This window comes from Garra rufa, chromosome 20 (genome assembly GCF_049309525.1).
Source record: "Garra rufa chromosome 20, GarRuf1.0, whole genome shotgun sequence".
In the NCBI taxonomy this organism is placed as follows: domain Eukaryota; kingdom Metazoa; phylum Chordata; class Actinopteri; order Cypriniformes; family Cyprinidae; genus Garra; species Garra rufa.
Window position 1 is genome coordinate 31162705 of NC_133380.1, and position 14451 is coordinate 31177155.

Below are 14451 nucleotides of genomic sequence, written 5' to 3' on the forward strand. Positions count from 1 at the left end.
ATGTGTTTCCTGAGGTATAGCTGATTGAATGAGAGCAAAATGTGATCGGTTAACATAACTTACCCCGTCCTAATATTGAAATAAATAAATGTGAGTGTTATGGTCTTTACTCATATGTAGTTGCGAGATGTAAACACCTTTGCAGGTATTGCGTTAACTTTACCATTCTTAATGCAGTTATAACTGATCCAAAACAATTTAAAATAATTGTACATGACATCTTAATCATTAACAGACACCGTTTTAAACCATCTAGCATTACAAAGCTAAGCTTAATGTAGTTTTACAACAACGTACACAGTTTGTAAATAGACAATCACCTTAATGCATTGTTCATTATTAAAGTGCGATTATGAATTATATTGAGACGGATGTACATAGAGAAGACGACATAACCATGTTCTCTAGGGGTGTAACGATATGCCTTGGTCACGATACGGTACGTATCCCGATATTGGGTTCACGATACGATACGTATCACAATATTTTGAACAAAAATTTAAACATGAAACTGAAAATCAAACAACAGATTTATTTAAAAAATAAATAAATAAATAAATTTCAATTTCAATCAGTTTTACATACAAGGTCACATTTTAAGGTTTAATAAAAACCTTCTGTATTAAAATTAACAACTGATAAGGTCTGTCTGTCACTTTAGCCGCATTCATCGTGAAACGCGCTAACTTTAGCACATTATTTAATAGGTGATTAGCAAAGATTCATATAAAAAGAAATTACACTCACTTCTTCTGGTGGAGATGAAGCAAGAACACAAAAAGTTACAAACCCATTTTTCAGCAGCAGCTTCGCAAAAACTGCTTTATACTGACCCTCGTTTATAAAGCAGTATGGTGAGAAATGATTTGCGTAAACATGAACCCATTTAGGTAAATCGGCGGCCACATTCCCTCAGTGCCCTAAGTTTACTTCTCACTCGGGGTGGGTCTATGCTAAAACACTACTGTCTATTAACTATCAACTACAATTAGGGTGTGTCGAAAAACTCCCATCTAATTTCCTCCTCCAAGTTCAAAATCGTCCTACATCGCTGTTTTACCTTTTTTGTAAAGGGCATTTGATCTTTGCACGTTCACTTTGTAAACACTGGGTCAGTACTTCTGCAGCAATGTAGGACGATTTGAAAAAATTAGATGGGAGTTTTTCAACATATCCTAACTATCTTAAACTGGATTACACAGAGTAGGCTACACACAGAGCTAGACAAGAGATTTGAGGTATTTGATATATATATATATATATACAGTTGCAATCGAAATTATTCAACCCCCTTGACCTGCAAGACATTTTGCTGCAGAGAACACAATTTTGTAAAAGCAACTCAACAAAGGCATCAGTACACTATTAGAGAAATGTATAAATACACATTTGAGTCATTCTGAAAACGGAAGCTGATGAATAATAATAAAAAAAAAAAAATTGGCTCTAAATGTTCATGTTCAAAATTATTCAACCCCTAAAAGTCAAATTTTGTGCAGAATCTTTTATTCTTTAAAACCGCCAATAAACGCTGCCTGTAAGTGCTTTGAAGCTTCTGTCACCTCTCTACTGCAATCTTGGCCCATTCCTCGCCTGAAAAAGCTTTGAGATCACTCGTAATCTTTAGTTTTCACTTTGCCACTGCTTTCTTCAAATTCAACCAAATGTTTTCAATGAAAATTAAACCTGGAGACTGAACAGGCCACTCAAGTACATTCCATAACTGATCCCTGAACCAAGCATAAGTCAATTTTAGATGTATACTTTGGGATGACTGTCCTGCAGAAAAGTCCATTGATCATCAGCTTCAGTCTTTGCACTAAAGGCATCACAATTCTTGCCAAAATGGCCTGATACTTCAAAGAATCCATAATGTCCTTCATAATGTCATGATTTCCACATACTGCTACAATAAAACACCCCTCGAACAGGACTGGTCCACCCCAAAGTTTGATGATGAAGATGGTGTTCTTCTGCTCATAAGCTCTGCCTTTTTTGCACCAGACATACCACTGATCCATAGGTCCAAAAAGTTCCAGTTTGGTCAGATCACTCTATAAAACATTCTTCCAGAACTCCACGTCTATCTAAATTAATTTTAGCATGTTCAAGTCAGCCTTTTTGTTCTTCTCGGTCAAGAGTGGGATTCGGCAAGATGTCTCCACACGAAGGCCATAATTGTCTAGTGTTCTTCTTATACACTGCATTGAAATGTTTTCCCTCCTTTCATCTGATCATCTTACAAGTCTTTGGTTGTACATTGCAGGTTTTTCCTCAGTTGTTCTGATCAAACATTTTATGATATTGTGCTTTTTTGTTCAACACCTTCAAAGGTTTTCTGGTACAACACATTTTAAACTAACGAATAAGGCTGCCAGCTGTGTCTCTACGAACCTTTAATGCCTTGGAAATCTTCATATAGCCTTATTTTCTAAAGTAATAAAATTATTTATTCTCTGTAGCATCTCTATAGCTTTTGTGAGAGCTCTTTTGACTTTGTCATATTAGCCACTAAAACCTTAGCACATGCATGGGCTAACTGTATGTATGTGTAACAGCACAAGCTAATTCTGTTTTCTAATAGAGTTTCTAAAGGCTTATGTTTTAGGACAATTTTGTTTCCCACAATACAAATAAGAGACTAAAAAAACAGCAATGTTAAACAGGGATTGAATAATTATGACATAGCTGTGTTATTAAAAAATCCTAGAACTCAAAAATATTACATTAAATGTTGACATTATCACTTTTAATATGCCAGTAATTGGTTATAGATGCAATTTTTTTTAAGTCCTGGATCTTCAGAAAAGTTTGTATTTGTAAAATACTGCAGTCTCTGGAGGGTTGAATAATTTGATTGCAACTGTATATATATATATATCTACATATAACTCTAATGCGTCCCCAACTTGTAAACTCAGGGCTTAAAGGAAGTTCTGTCAGGATCACTATATCATCTAATAACTTACAATTAGCATACATTTTAGGTTGGGGGTATGGTTCTGTTTCAGGCAAACACTCCCTGCCTATCAATGCAGCCTAGCATGAATAGGAGCATGAAATAACCCCCCTAGGGTAAACAGAACAGAACCAACAGTAATGATTAATTAAGCAGATTCCATTAATGTTCTAAGTGATTATTTCTGTAACAACGTAATTCAGTGGTCTGACTCAAGAAATATCCAATGCCAAGTGTTGACTGGACAAGAGGAGGAGTTGGGGATGGAAGTAGTTGATTAGCTCCTGAGCAAAGCAACAGCTGCTAAACATTGAATAAAATGACACCTTAAAGAGAATTAGGATTGGCGTCATATTCCTATAGGTAGACGTGGATCAGCTGAGTGTGACCTGCCAGAACTAACGCTATACTCCATTTCAGAGTTTCCCACTTGTGTTCAAATCATAAATACAATCTTTCCTACATGGCTTAAATAATAATTTTCATTGTGCAACAGCCTTCACACAGAGCAAGGACTTTCAATTTCAAACTTTTAATTCACTTCTTGTATCTAAAAATTAAAATCAAACTAGAAAATTAAACTGTAATCAAATAAAATTGTGTTGTTTACCAAACCTCAGCCAATTCTTTTTAGGGAATCAAGCACTCTGATGAGTCGATAAAGAGTGAATCATGAGGAACTTCCCCTGTTTAGGAAAAAGGTGGATTGCGAATAAATGTGTGTTGGAATTTCCAGCATTATAAGCATGGAACTAACCCAAATGTGTAAAATTATACACAATATCAGCAACCCAGCGGGAGAATTTGGGCCCTGTTGGTCTGAATGAAGCTGTGATTCATGGAGTTTCTTTACCCTGTGATTATGTATTCATCCCTTCAGAGTTTGTTCATGCACAGCTTCAGTGACAAACACATTTACACTCAAACAAATTGTACGGCCTTTCTTCCTTTCACTAGTCTTTCACTCCCAATAACCATTACGGCAGAACAGATATTATAATCAATACTGAATACAGCTAACTACAGAGCTGGTACGCTGTTACTAAGGCATCTTTAACACTTCATACATACGCTGTTTAAGTTTCGCATTTTTATGTCACTGAAGAGGTTGAAAAAGAGCCAAATGATCAATAAAATCACATGACTGATCAACGACAGACTGCAGATCTCTTCTAATGTAATGAACTGAAACTTGCTAATACTGTGTGCTGAATTAAACCAGTCTTCAGTCAGGATCCAATTTGACAATTAAGAGTGTGAGCTGAGAACTCAATGTACGGACATTGATCTAAGCCACAGTGTTCACCAAAGAGTCAGACAATGGCTGAATATTAGCATCATTTAACATTTCCTGGAAATAGGGACAGAACATTTGTGAAGACATGTGTCCAGTTTCCAGGTTCCTCTAATTATATCTGTCAAATGTAATGAGTCTATCAGAGGCCATTAAGAAGCCCTGCTGAAAGTACTTCTGTGAATCATGTATTTGAGTTTGACATTTACAGCACACACAGTAATGGTTGTGCAGAGCGTCACAGAAATCTCTCAGCCGTCTCTAAATAGCCTATGCAAAGCCACGCTCATGATTAGCATGAAGCTAAAAGCGCTCAGTACAGCATGTGCGTGTAAGAGAGACGGCTAATGACGTGCACAACCACTGATTACTTATGAGTGACATTAGAGCTGGGCGATAAGGCCAAAATAAAAACGAAATCTTAGTATTTTTTGGCTAAATTGAGAAACACTAAATATCTCAGTGTTTTCTATGTTTTTCTAAATATTATTTTACATCCTACTCAAAGTAGTCCAATGAAACAATGTTCATAAAGGCTATGTAAACAAACATAGTGAATGTAACCTCTATTCTGGTTCAAAAAAGTAAACTGTTGAATAATCTGTTCAATAAATATGTTATTTTTGTTTTCTTTATGCAGAAAAAGTATTCTCGTAGCTACATAACATTAAGGTTAAACCACTGATGTCACATGGACTATTTTAATCGACAACATTACTACCTTTCTGGGCCTTGAATGTGGTAGTTGTGTTGCTGTCTATGCAGGTTCAGAAAGCTCTCGGATTTCATCAAAAATATCTTAATTTGTGTTCCAAAGATGAATGAAGGTCTTACAGGTTTTGGAACGACATGAGGGTGAGTAATTAATAACAGAATTTTCATTTTTGGGTGAACTTCCTGTCTTGTGTTTTGGACTAATTTCATTATGGAGCAGTTCACTCAGTGTCCTCTTCTGTTTTTCAGATTATGCCGAATCCATCTGGACTAAACGCTGATACAATGCATTTTACGCGTACAGCTAAATGTGTCTCCATGTGGATGGGCCCTAAGTGACATCTAATTCTAGATTTAAAAAAACAGTTCATTTTCTATGAAAACTGAAGTCATCACATGCAGAGCAAGTTATTAAAAGGTTAGTTCACCTTAAAAATGAAAATTCAATCCATTATTTACTTAGCCTCAAGGCATCCTAGGTGTATATGACTTCCTTCTTTTAGACAAATCCAATCGGAGATGGGCAGGTGTTTCTTGTCAGCAGTCTAAAACAAGCCCAATAAAGTGCATACATCCATAATAAAAAGTGCCTCACACAGCTCCGGGGAGTAAATAAAGGTCTCCTGTAGTAAATTGATGTGTTTTTGTAAGAAAAATATCCATATTTAAAATAATAATAAATTTTTCTGGCTTGCGCTAAGTGTTGTACATGGAAGTCATCCCAGGCAGATGACGTAGGAAGCGGCATTGCGCATGCGCCTGTTAGTCTTGTGAAAACCAACGTTTGTTCACAGAAGCAAAGGAAGCAAAGTTTCCTTACTTTAGCAAAGGAAAACCAGTTTCCTCTTGGCTTATATCAAACTTCTCCAACATTTTTCTTTACAAATCCTCGTTTTGTACTTCTAATTCATGACCATTGTTTTATTTACCTCTCTCCGCTGAGTGTGTGCGTTCGACACTTCCGTGTACGACTGTTAGCACAAACTAGATTAAAGTGATTATTACATTTTAAATATGGATATAATCTTAAAAAAATGCATCGACTTGCTACAGGAGACCTTTATTTCCCCCGGAGCCATGTGAGGCAATTTTTATTATGGATGGATGCACTTTATTGGACTTTTTTTGGACTGCTGACAAGAAACACTCATATGCCCATTGCCATATTAGAGCTTGGAAGTGTGTATATATGGAAGTTGAAAATAACTCCAATTGGATTCGTCTGAAAGAAGGAAGTCATATACATCTAGGATGCCTTGAGTGTGACCAAATAATGAGCTATTTTTCATTTTTGGGTGAACTAATTTAATGAATGGTAGTAGTTTACTCAAAAATGAAATGTTTGTTTCCTTATCAGATTTGGAGAAATGTAGCATTGCATTACTTGCTCACTAATGGATCCCCTGCAGTGAATGGGTGCCATCAGAATAGGAGTCTAAACAGCTGCTAAAAACATCACAATAATCCACAAGTAATCCACACAAGTCCAGTCCATCAATTAATGTCTTGTGAAGAGAAAATCTGTGTTTATAAGAGACAAATCCATCATTAATGTGTTTTTAACTTCAAACAGAGTCTAAAATCCACAATAATGCTTTCTCCAGTGACAAAGTCATCTGGTCTTAATTAGGAGAGATTTATGCTCATATCAAGCACCGTTTACAAGCCAAAACAGCTCTAAACAAAAATGTGACTGGACTTTAATGTGAAAGACAAAAGGAGATGGACTTTATTGAAGAAAGTGTTATTATGGATTATGATGGATTTGTTTCTTACAAACATGCAGTTTATTGCTTCACAAGATGTTAATTGGTGGACTGGCGTTTTATGGATAAATTGTTTATTACTATGATGTTTTCATCAGCTGTTTGGACTCTCAATCCAATAATGGCACCCATTCCCATAGATGGCCTCAGGGTGAGAACATTGCCAGCTTTTTTCCTTCTGATTTTTGTCTGAACTACTCCTTTAAGGCAAGGAGTGTGCATTAATAAAGTAAATAGGAAGTGTACTGGTTCGGAATGGCTGCTGTTACTGAGATGCACAAAACCACAGGAACGCAAGTAAAGTGGTTTCCTTTTACAGCCTCACTTAAAAGCTCAATGTCATCGATCTGAATGAAAACGAGCTCAGGTGGGCTTGAGACATACAGGATCCAGAGAAACTGGGGTCTGGTGCCCTCGCTGATGTATGTAACACTGCAGCCCTCAAAACATGCAGCTGAAACTCTACACGTGGTTCCAGTCGCAGCTGGCCGGCTGGTCCACAACACCTACAGCTAATGACAGTGTTTAATATTTAACCGCCATAATGGTGTGTTCCTCAACTTCCCAGCCCAGTGAAACAGCATGTTCAAAAGGAGCTGGTAAAAATAGTGAATCAATGGTGGTCTGGAAGCCATTATCTAAACATGAGACCCTGTGAAGGTCAATCTACCTGCTCCTTATATCCAGCGGCCCTGGCCACACAGACACAGTGAACACCACTGGATGCCATTGGGAATTCACTTCTCCACTGTCTGACTCTAAAGTATATAGGGCTTTTACCACACAACGTGGAAACAAAGAACCACCCCACAAATATGATTTGTTGATTTTATACATGTCATTAGATTTAGATTTCCGAGGTCCAATGAAGTTGTGTGGGCATGAAAGAACAGCATGAATTTATGTCTCATTGTATTTTGCAGCAGCACAGGGAAGATTGATTCATTTTAGATGATCTTTAGTTCAGGGGGTTCAGAAGGCTGATTCACTATACATTTGAGTCATCATTCAGTAGTGTTCCCAGAAGACCCTGAGCAGCATTTATGTGAGTAATGAAAGAAATACTTGATTAAATATCACTGTGTAATGACTGATTCAGATATTAGGGGGTTTATTAGTTATGTGTGTTCAGGCACACTTGATGCTGTCATCTTGATTGAGATCATCAGGTTTTTTACAAGATTAATGGTGTCACCAATTTTAAATAGCTCTCACAATGAAGCAGTTTAGCTGCCAGTAGTTAAGTAACTTCCTGAATTATAGAACAAATAAAAACTAAATTATGTTGTTAAAATTTAAAGGGATAGTTCACCCAAAAAATGAAATATGGAGTACTTTTTATGAAGGATGGATGCACTTTATTGGATTTTAAATCAACAGCCATTCAATGTCATTATCAAGCTGGGAAAAGCCAGGACCTTTTTGGATTCGTCTAAAAGAAGAAACCTAAGATGGCTGGAGGGTAGGGCTGGGCAATATATCGAACGATATTGTGAGGCGCGTTTAGTCAATGAAGCCGGTGCTTTGATTAGTAGTAAATCTCCATCACGTGCGTTCCGCTCAGGTTCCGCTGGAGCGGCAATTGATACACAGAGACGTAAATCTCTGACAAGCTACGCCATATCGAGCTTAATATCGCATTCGATATTAATCAAGCATTCTGAGCCGAGGTGAAATAAGACTCTCAGCACTCTTCTTCGTGAGTTTGAGTGTGCAGATAAAAAAAGATTAGAGCGCCATGTGCGCTTAATCTAAGCTCAGAAACGATTTCAAAGAGAAACACGATTTGGAGAATCTCAAAATCGATCCATGAATCGATTTATCGTCTCATCCCTAGTTTACGTTATAATAAAGGGATAGTCCACCCTAAAATGAAAATTGGATGTTTATCTGCTTACCCCCAGGGCATCCAAGATGTAGGTGACTTTGTCAACACAAACAAAGATTTTTAACTCAAACCGTTGCAGTCTGTCAGTCATATAATGGCAGTCAATGGGCACCAAATCTTTGACAGTAAAAAAAAAACATACACAGACAAAACCAAATTAAACCCTGTGGCTTGTGACGATACACTAAGGAGTTAAGACACAAAACGATTGGTCTGTGCAAGAAACTGAACAGTATTTATATCATTATTTACCTCTGTCCACCGCAACATTCAACTGTATTGAGCCGGCACATGACTTGTCAAAGTGTTCTGGCAATGTAGTCTGTGAAAAGTCAACACTCCTGGATGAGTTCGCACAAGGAAACGGAATCTTTTGGTTTTTAATCGGTTGCCAGAATCAGGATAACCACTAGTAATTACCATTTTGAGAAGTAATTACACAAGTAATTACCATTTTGCACTGTGTAAACAATGAGTGACGTATACGCATGGCAGATCGCTTCCGCACGTACATCTACTATGGCGGATCATGGTGAGGCTGTTGTGAACGCGCTCAATACAGTTGAATGTTGCGGTGAATCAGAGGTAAATAATGATACAAATACTGTTCAGTTTCTAGAACAGACCGATCTTTTTGTGTCTTAACACCTCAATGTATCGTCACGAGCCGCAGGGTTTAATTTGGTTTTGTCTGTTTATGTGTTTTTTACTCTTAAAGATTTGATGCCTATTGACTGCCATTATATGACTCAGACTTCAACGGTTTGAGTTAAAAAACTTTGTTTGTGTTCTACTGAAAAATCAAGTCACCTACATCGTGGATGCCCTGGGGGTAAGCAGATAGACTTTTTCTTCCATGTTTTTATTTTAACAGTAAACCTCTGTTGTACACGACTTTATTTGGCAAAAAATAAAAAGAATTGTTCAAATTTAATTTGCTTACATATTTAAAAGTAATCAAATTGTTTAAGATGTACGCATTCCTTTAACTGCCAGCATTTCTGATAATAAATTTGTATGAAATCATAAGAGATTTCATAGAGCGCTAATAGGGTCTGTGTTTGCCAGAGTGCCACTGTCCAAAACAAAGTGTCCTGTTTGCAACAAAACTTCATAAAGAGGGATTTTTGCTTTATTTGTTTATTTTTATTGAATTTTATGACATAAATGTAATTTACCATTCATTTATTTCGTAGTTCCCACACACTCATTTTCAATCAGTCTTTCTCATACATGTGTCATGCATAAGGAGTGCTCTTTAGTCAAAGCTCTCACACACTTTTTATAGGGATTACTCCCATAAAATAAGTGTGATGAATGTATGTACATACACAAATTGGAATTAAAATCTTTTTTCCAAAGGTTCCCACGACACAGTAATAGTTCAAGTGAGTCATACGGAAATTCAGTGAGGAAGTGAGCAGTCTGATTCATATCAATGATTAACCAATCGCTTCCACTTATTCATTACAAACAACCACCACTTCTTCTTGAATTACACATGTTGTGTTTAGGTTGAAGGATCTTTTGTGTAGTCAGTGTTAGAAAGTAGTATACTGTTGATTTTGAGTCTCTCTTTCTCACACAGTATTCACAGGTACACAACTCAGCTAAAATATATATATAGGAGTGGCGCTGCAGATTCAGCAGAGGTGCAGAACACACTCAATTTCAAAATCTTACACTGACTGAAATATATTTGTCTTCACCTTCACACATTTGAAGGTAGCCTGTTTGAAAGTTTTCATCTGGCTTGAAAGACACGCTCTGAGTGTGTGTGTTAATGTGTTACATTATGCTTGTATGGTTATATAAATGTGAAAGTCAAGTGAAGCTGAAGGACTTGGCATTCGCACACCACTGCTTAAAGTAAACCAAACATGGGAGCATGTTTACCTGTGCTGATGGCCGGTTGGGAACTGATGAAGTTTTCTCATTTCGAGCAGCTTTCTGCTCCAGCACTTCACTGTAATCCACACTGTCAAAGTTAGTCCTCCACACCATCACCTGCAACAGTTCACACCATCAACACAATGCACACAGTACAGCTAAAGACTGCTGTCCCGATAATACACAAGCTCACCTGTTCATCCGAACCACCTGAGGCGAAGAAGTCTCCAGTCCTCGAGAAGGACACACAGCTGGCAGGACCCTACAAACAAGCACAAAAACAGAATTTACTATGGAAAACAGCCACGTGGACTTTTTTCTAAACATCTCCTACATCCCACAGAAAAAAGTAAGCCATGGCTTGAACTAAACTACTTTTATGTTGCACTGTAATACTTTGGATAAAAGAAAAAAAAAAAGAGCACCGAGACGCCAGTCGTTTTCCTGTACACACACAATTATCAGTGCCAGAGCAGAGGAGCAGAAAAGCCTTGGCCAGTCTGTAGGAGGAAAATTATAGCGTCATGATGCCATATTGACTTTGGTAGAAGAGAGCAGGTTAAATTTAGGCAGTGCATGGCGCTGAACACAAAGCAGACATGGCTCTGGCAAAGCCTGAAGACACACTTACACACACGCACTCCACCCACACAACTGGCACAGCGCATGCTGCTCCTCACACCAGTCACATTCACTCCTGTGCTGATTTTATTTGTCAGGGACTCCTCTTAGTGCTTGTGTCAATGTAGACATTTATTTTTCCCATAAGAGAGAGTGCAGCCATTTGTAAATTTTATGGGTCTGGCTTTTGGTCTCATCCGCATCCAGCAATTTTTAGCTGTGCAAAACAGCTCATTTTGCTGTTTAGTATTGGAAATTGGTGTGTGTTACCATATTATTTTAACATGTTTTCTTAATTATGAACACACTGGTTTGTAGTACAGTTTTAAAGTTTACTGCATGTTGTTATTCTTCTCAGTATTTCCCTGTGGCTAATAAAGCAGAACTGAAGAATAAGATGAATACCAGTACATACAGTTGAGGTCAAAAGTTTACATCCCAGGGGTGTAAACTTTTGAACAGAATGGAGATTTGTACATTTTTCTTATCTTGCCTAAATATCATTTTTTTTTTTTTTGATTTAGTACTGACCTTCAGAGGCTACAGAAGATACTAACTGTTTCTTAGAAGACAAAAGTTAAATTTACCCTGATCTTCAAATTCAAATAGTTTTCACCCTCTGGCTCTTAATGCATCGTTTTCCTTCTGGAACATCAGTGAACGTTTGAACCTTCTGTAATAAGTGCATATGAGTCCCTTAGTTGGCCTCAGTGTAAAAAAGATGGATCTCAAAATCAAATGCTGGAAAACCAAAGGATTTTTGGGACATTTTTTTTTTATGAAGAACGGCAGGCAGTTTAACTGTTCAGGACAAACAAGGGATTCATGAACATGTATCACTAAACAAAAAAACACAGCTGTGAATCATTCAGATAACACAGTATTAACAATGAAGGGGATGTAAACGTTTGAATGGGGTCATTTTTATAAATTCAACTATTATTTCCTCTTGTGGACTATATGTAAACATCTTTTATGTGAAATACCTTATTCAGGTCAGTACTAAATAAACAATAACATGCATTTTGTATGATCCCTCTCATTTTGGTCAAATAATTAACATTTTGCACATTCTGAAAGGGGGATGTAAACTTTCGACCTCAACTGTAACACATTTATATTAATATTTTAACAGATTAATAATTTTAGGTTATTACGGTTGAACCACTGATATCACATGGACTATTTTAACAATGCCCTTACATCCTACTGGGCCTTGAACATTGTAGTACAGTTGCTGTCTATGCAGGGTCAGAAAGCTCTCGGATTTAATAAAAAATATCTTAATTTGTGTTCCAAAGATGAACGAAGTTCTTACAGGTTTGGAACGACATGAGGGTGAGTAACTAATGACAGAATTTTTATTTTTTGGTGAACTATCCTTTAAAAGTTTCATATTTCACTGTATTTTGCAGTTTATAATATGACTAATCGTTTGAGTAATAAATGAAGAGGATATCTTCAGTCATGCTGTGCTGGTGGTGCTGAAAGGTTTGGAGTGTAATGTTAAAGATGTTGAGAATGCACACTGGATTGGTGTGGATTTCTCAGTGGTTCAGTGAGTCACCGTGAGTCAGTGAAGCGACACCTCATATCACGTCCTCAGATGCACTGCAGTCAGCAGAGGAAAATCTGTGATTTTACCAACCACATCAGTACGCAAAACTCAAGTGATCAGGTCACAATTTGGTCTAAAACACCCATAATGCAGTGTCACACATCTTTTCATCTCTTACGAGAAAAATAAGGTGAATAGGCATACACGAGTTTCTTTACAAAGTGGCATCTCCAAGTATTGGCCTGGAATGAATAGAGTGTTTTTTTTTGTTTTGATGGATCTGCGTGAACTAGGATCATTTTGACAGTGTAGTCACCTGGACACAAAACCTTTCAAAATCACAAAGGAAAAGCTTTTCCATTTTTAGTACATCATTGTCATGTGAATGCACCCTAAGATGCTCTGAACTGAAAGCATAAATATAGGCTATGTGCTGCCGGTTTCAGAGCCAAGTGCTAAACTGTGACACTTCATACACTGTGAATTGAGCCGCTCTGAGAATCTGAAATAGTGTTTATTTACACAGTGACAAACTTCACTCTAAAAATGAAGAAACTTAATATAAAAATATAAAATATATAAAATAATTGTATTTTTTACAATATAATAATATTACTGCACTTTACTATTTTGTTTACTATTATTTTCATTATAGTTTATTATTATTTTGATTAAACAAATAAAAAAATAAATAAATGTAAAAAATAAAAGTGCAATAATAGGGATGTAACGATATTTTCTCTATATTATTGTGGTCACATGACGATATGAAACGATAAGTCTTCCGGGCAAAAAGTTTTTTTAATTTTTAAATTTTTTATTTTTATATTCTATTAAATATTTTATTCTAACATAAAAGGTCTTTAAGGTTGTGTTTTGGGCCAATATGCTTTGGCACAGTATCTGTCAAACAAACTAAAACCGAAAGCACAATATGGCTTAATCTCTTCAAGTTTTTCGCTGTGCGTTTCAAAGCGTACTTCGTTCAGGCGATTAGCTCTTGTGTTTTTGGTGTTTTCCGCGCCTCAGAACAGCTCAGTTTATAGAGAATGAAGTGAAATTGTTTATTGTATGTGCTGTAAGTTTAGCACGCATTTGGGAAAGCAATGGCCACCAGTTATGCCCTATTTCAGCGGCAGATGGTTACAGCATTTCACTAGATTTGTAGTGAGATGCGTTTTTTGTAAGCCTGTTTGCACTGAAGCTGGAGTTTCCATCCAGATAAAAGCTCTATTGCCGTTTCCATCAAAACAAAAGCTTAAAAGTGCAGTATGAATTGCTGACAACTAGCGGTTTAATTGTGTAACATTGGTGCAGTCCAAATTCAAAATATCTCTTTCAAGTGTAGAAATTAGGAAAGAAGTATTGTAATTTTCCTAATGTAGTGTAAAGCAAAAATAATATGAAAATATGAATATGAAATATGAAATATGAAATATTCATTTTCATTCATTTACAATGCAATTGTTTTACAATATATGGCTATTACTGTCATAGGAATAACAATAATATAAATTTGGCTTCAGTTTGGCTTCCTAAAACACCAGTGTGAAAATAATTTAATGCATGTTAAGTTATTTACACTGTTAAAGAGTTGGATTCTCATGCTATACATGGCCAAAGTTTCAAAAAACAATTTGGACATTTGGAGTATTTCTGTGCCGAATGCACACTTCCAAATTTCTTACAAGTTTCGGAAAGTTTTCTTTTTCCCATCATGGCTCTTTATGACATCCTGAAGGGTGGAACTCCTTGTATGGG

The 14451-nt window shown here is 36.7% G+C and overlaps 1 protein-coding gene across 1 annotated transcript in view; it reads right to left on the reverse strand.

The window, feature by feature from the left end:
- poc1a (POC1 centriolar protein A) overlaps positions 1 to 14451 on the reverse strand; it is an 84604-nt gene that overhangs the window by 42153 nt on the left and 28000 nt on the right. Inside the window, exons 6-7 of the mRNA XM_073826070.1 lie at positions 10705 to 10773; positions 10518 to 10628 (exon numbers count right to left, since the gene is read on the reverse strand). Coding sequence (XP_073682171.1) covers positions 10518 to 10628; positions 10705 to 10773 — 180 coding nt within the window. The remainder of the gene's footprint in view (positions 1 to 10517; positions 10629 to 10704; positions 10774 to 14451) is intronic.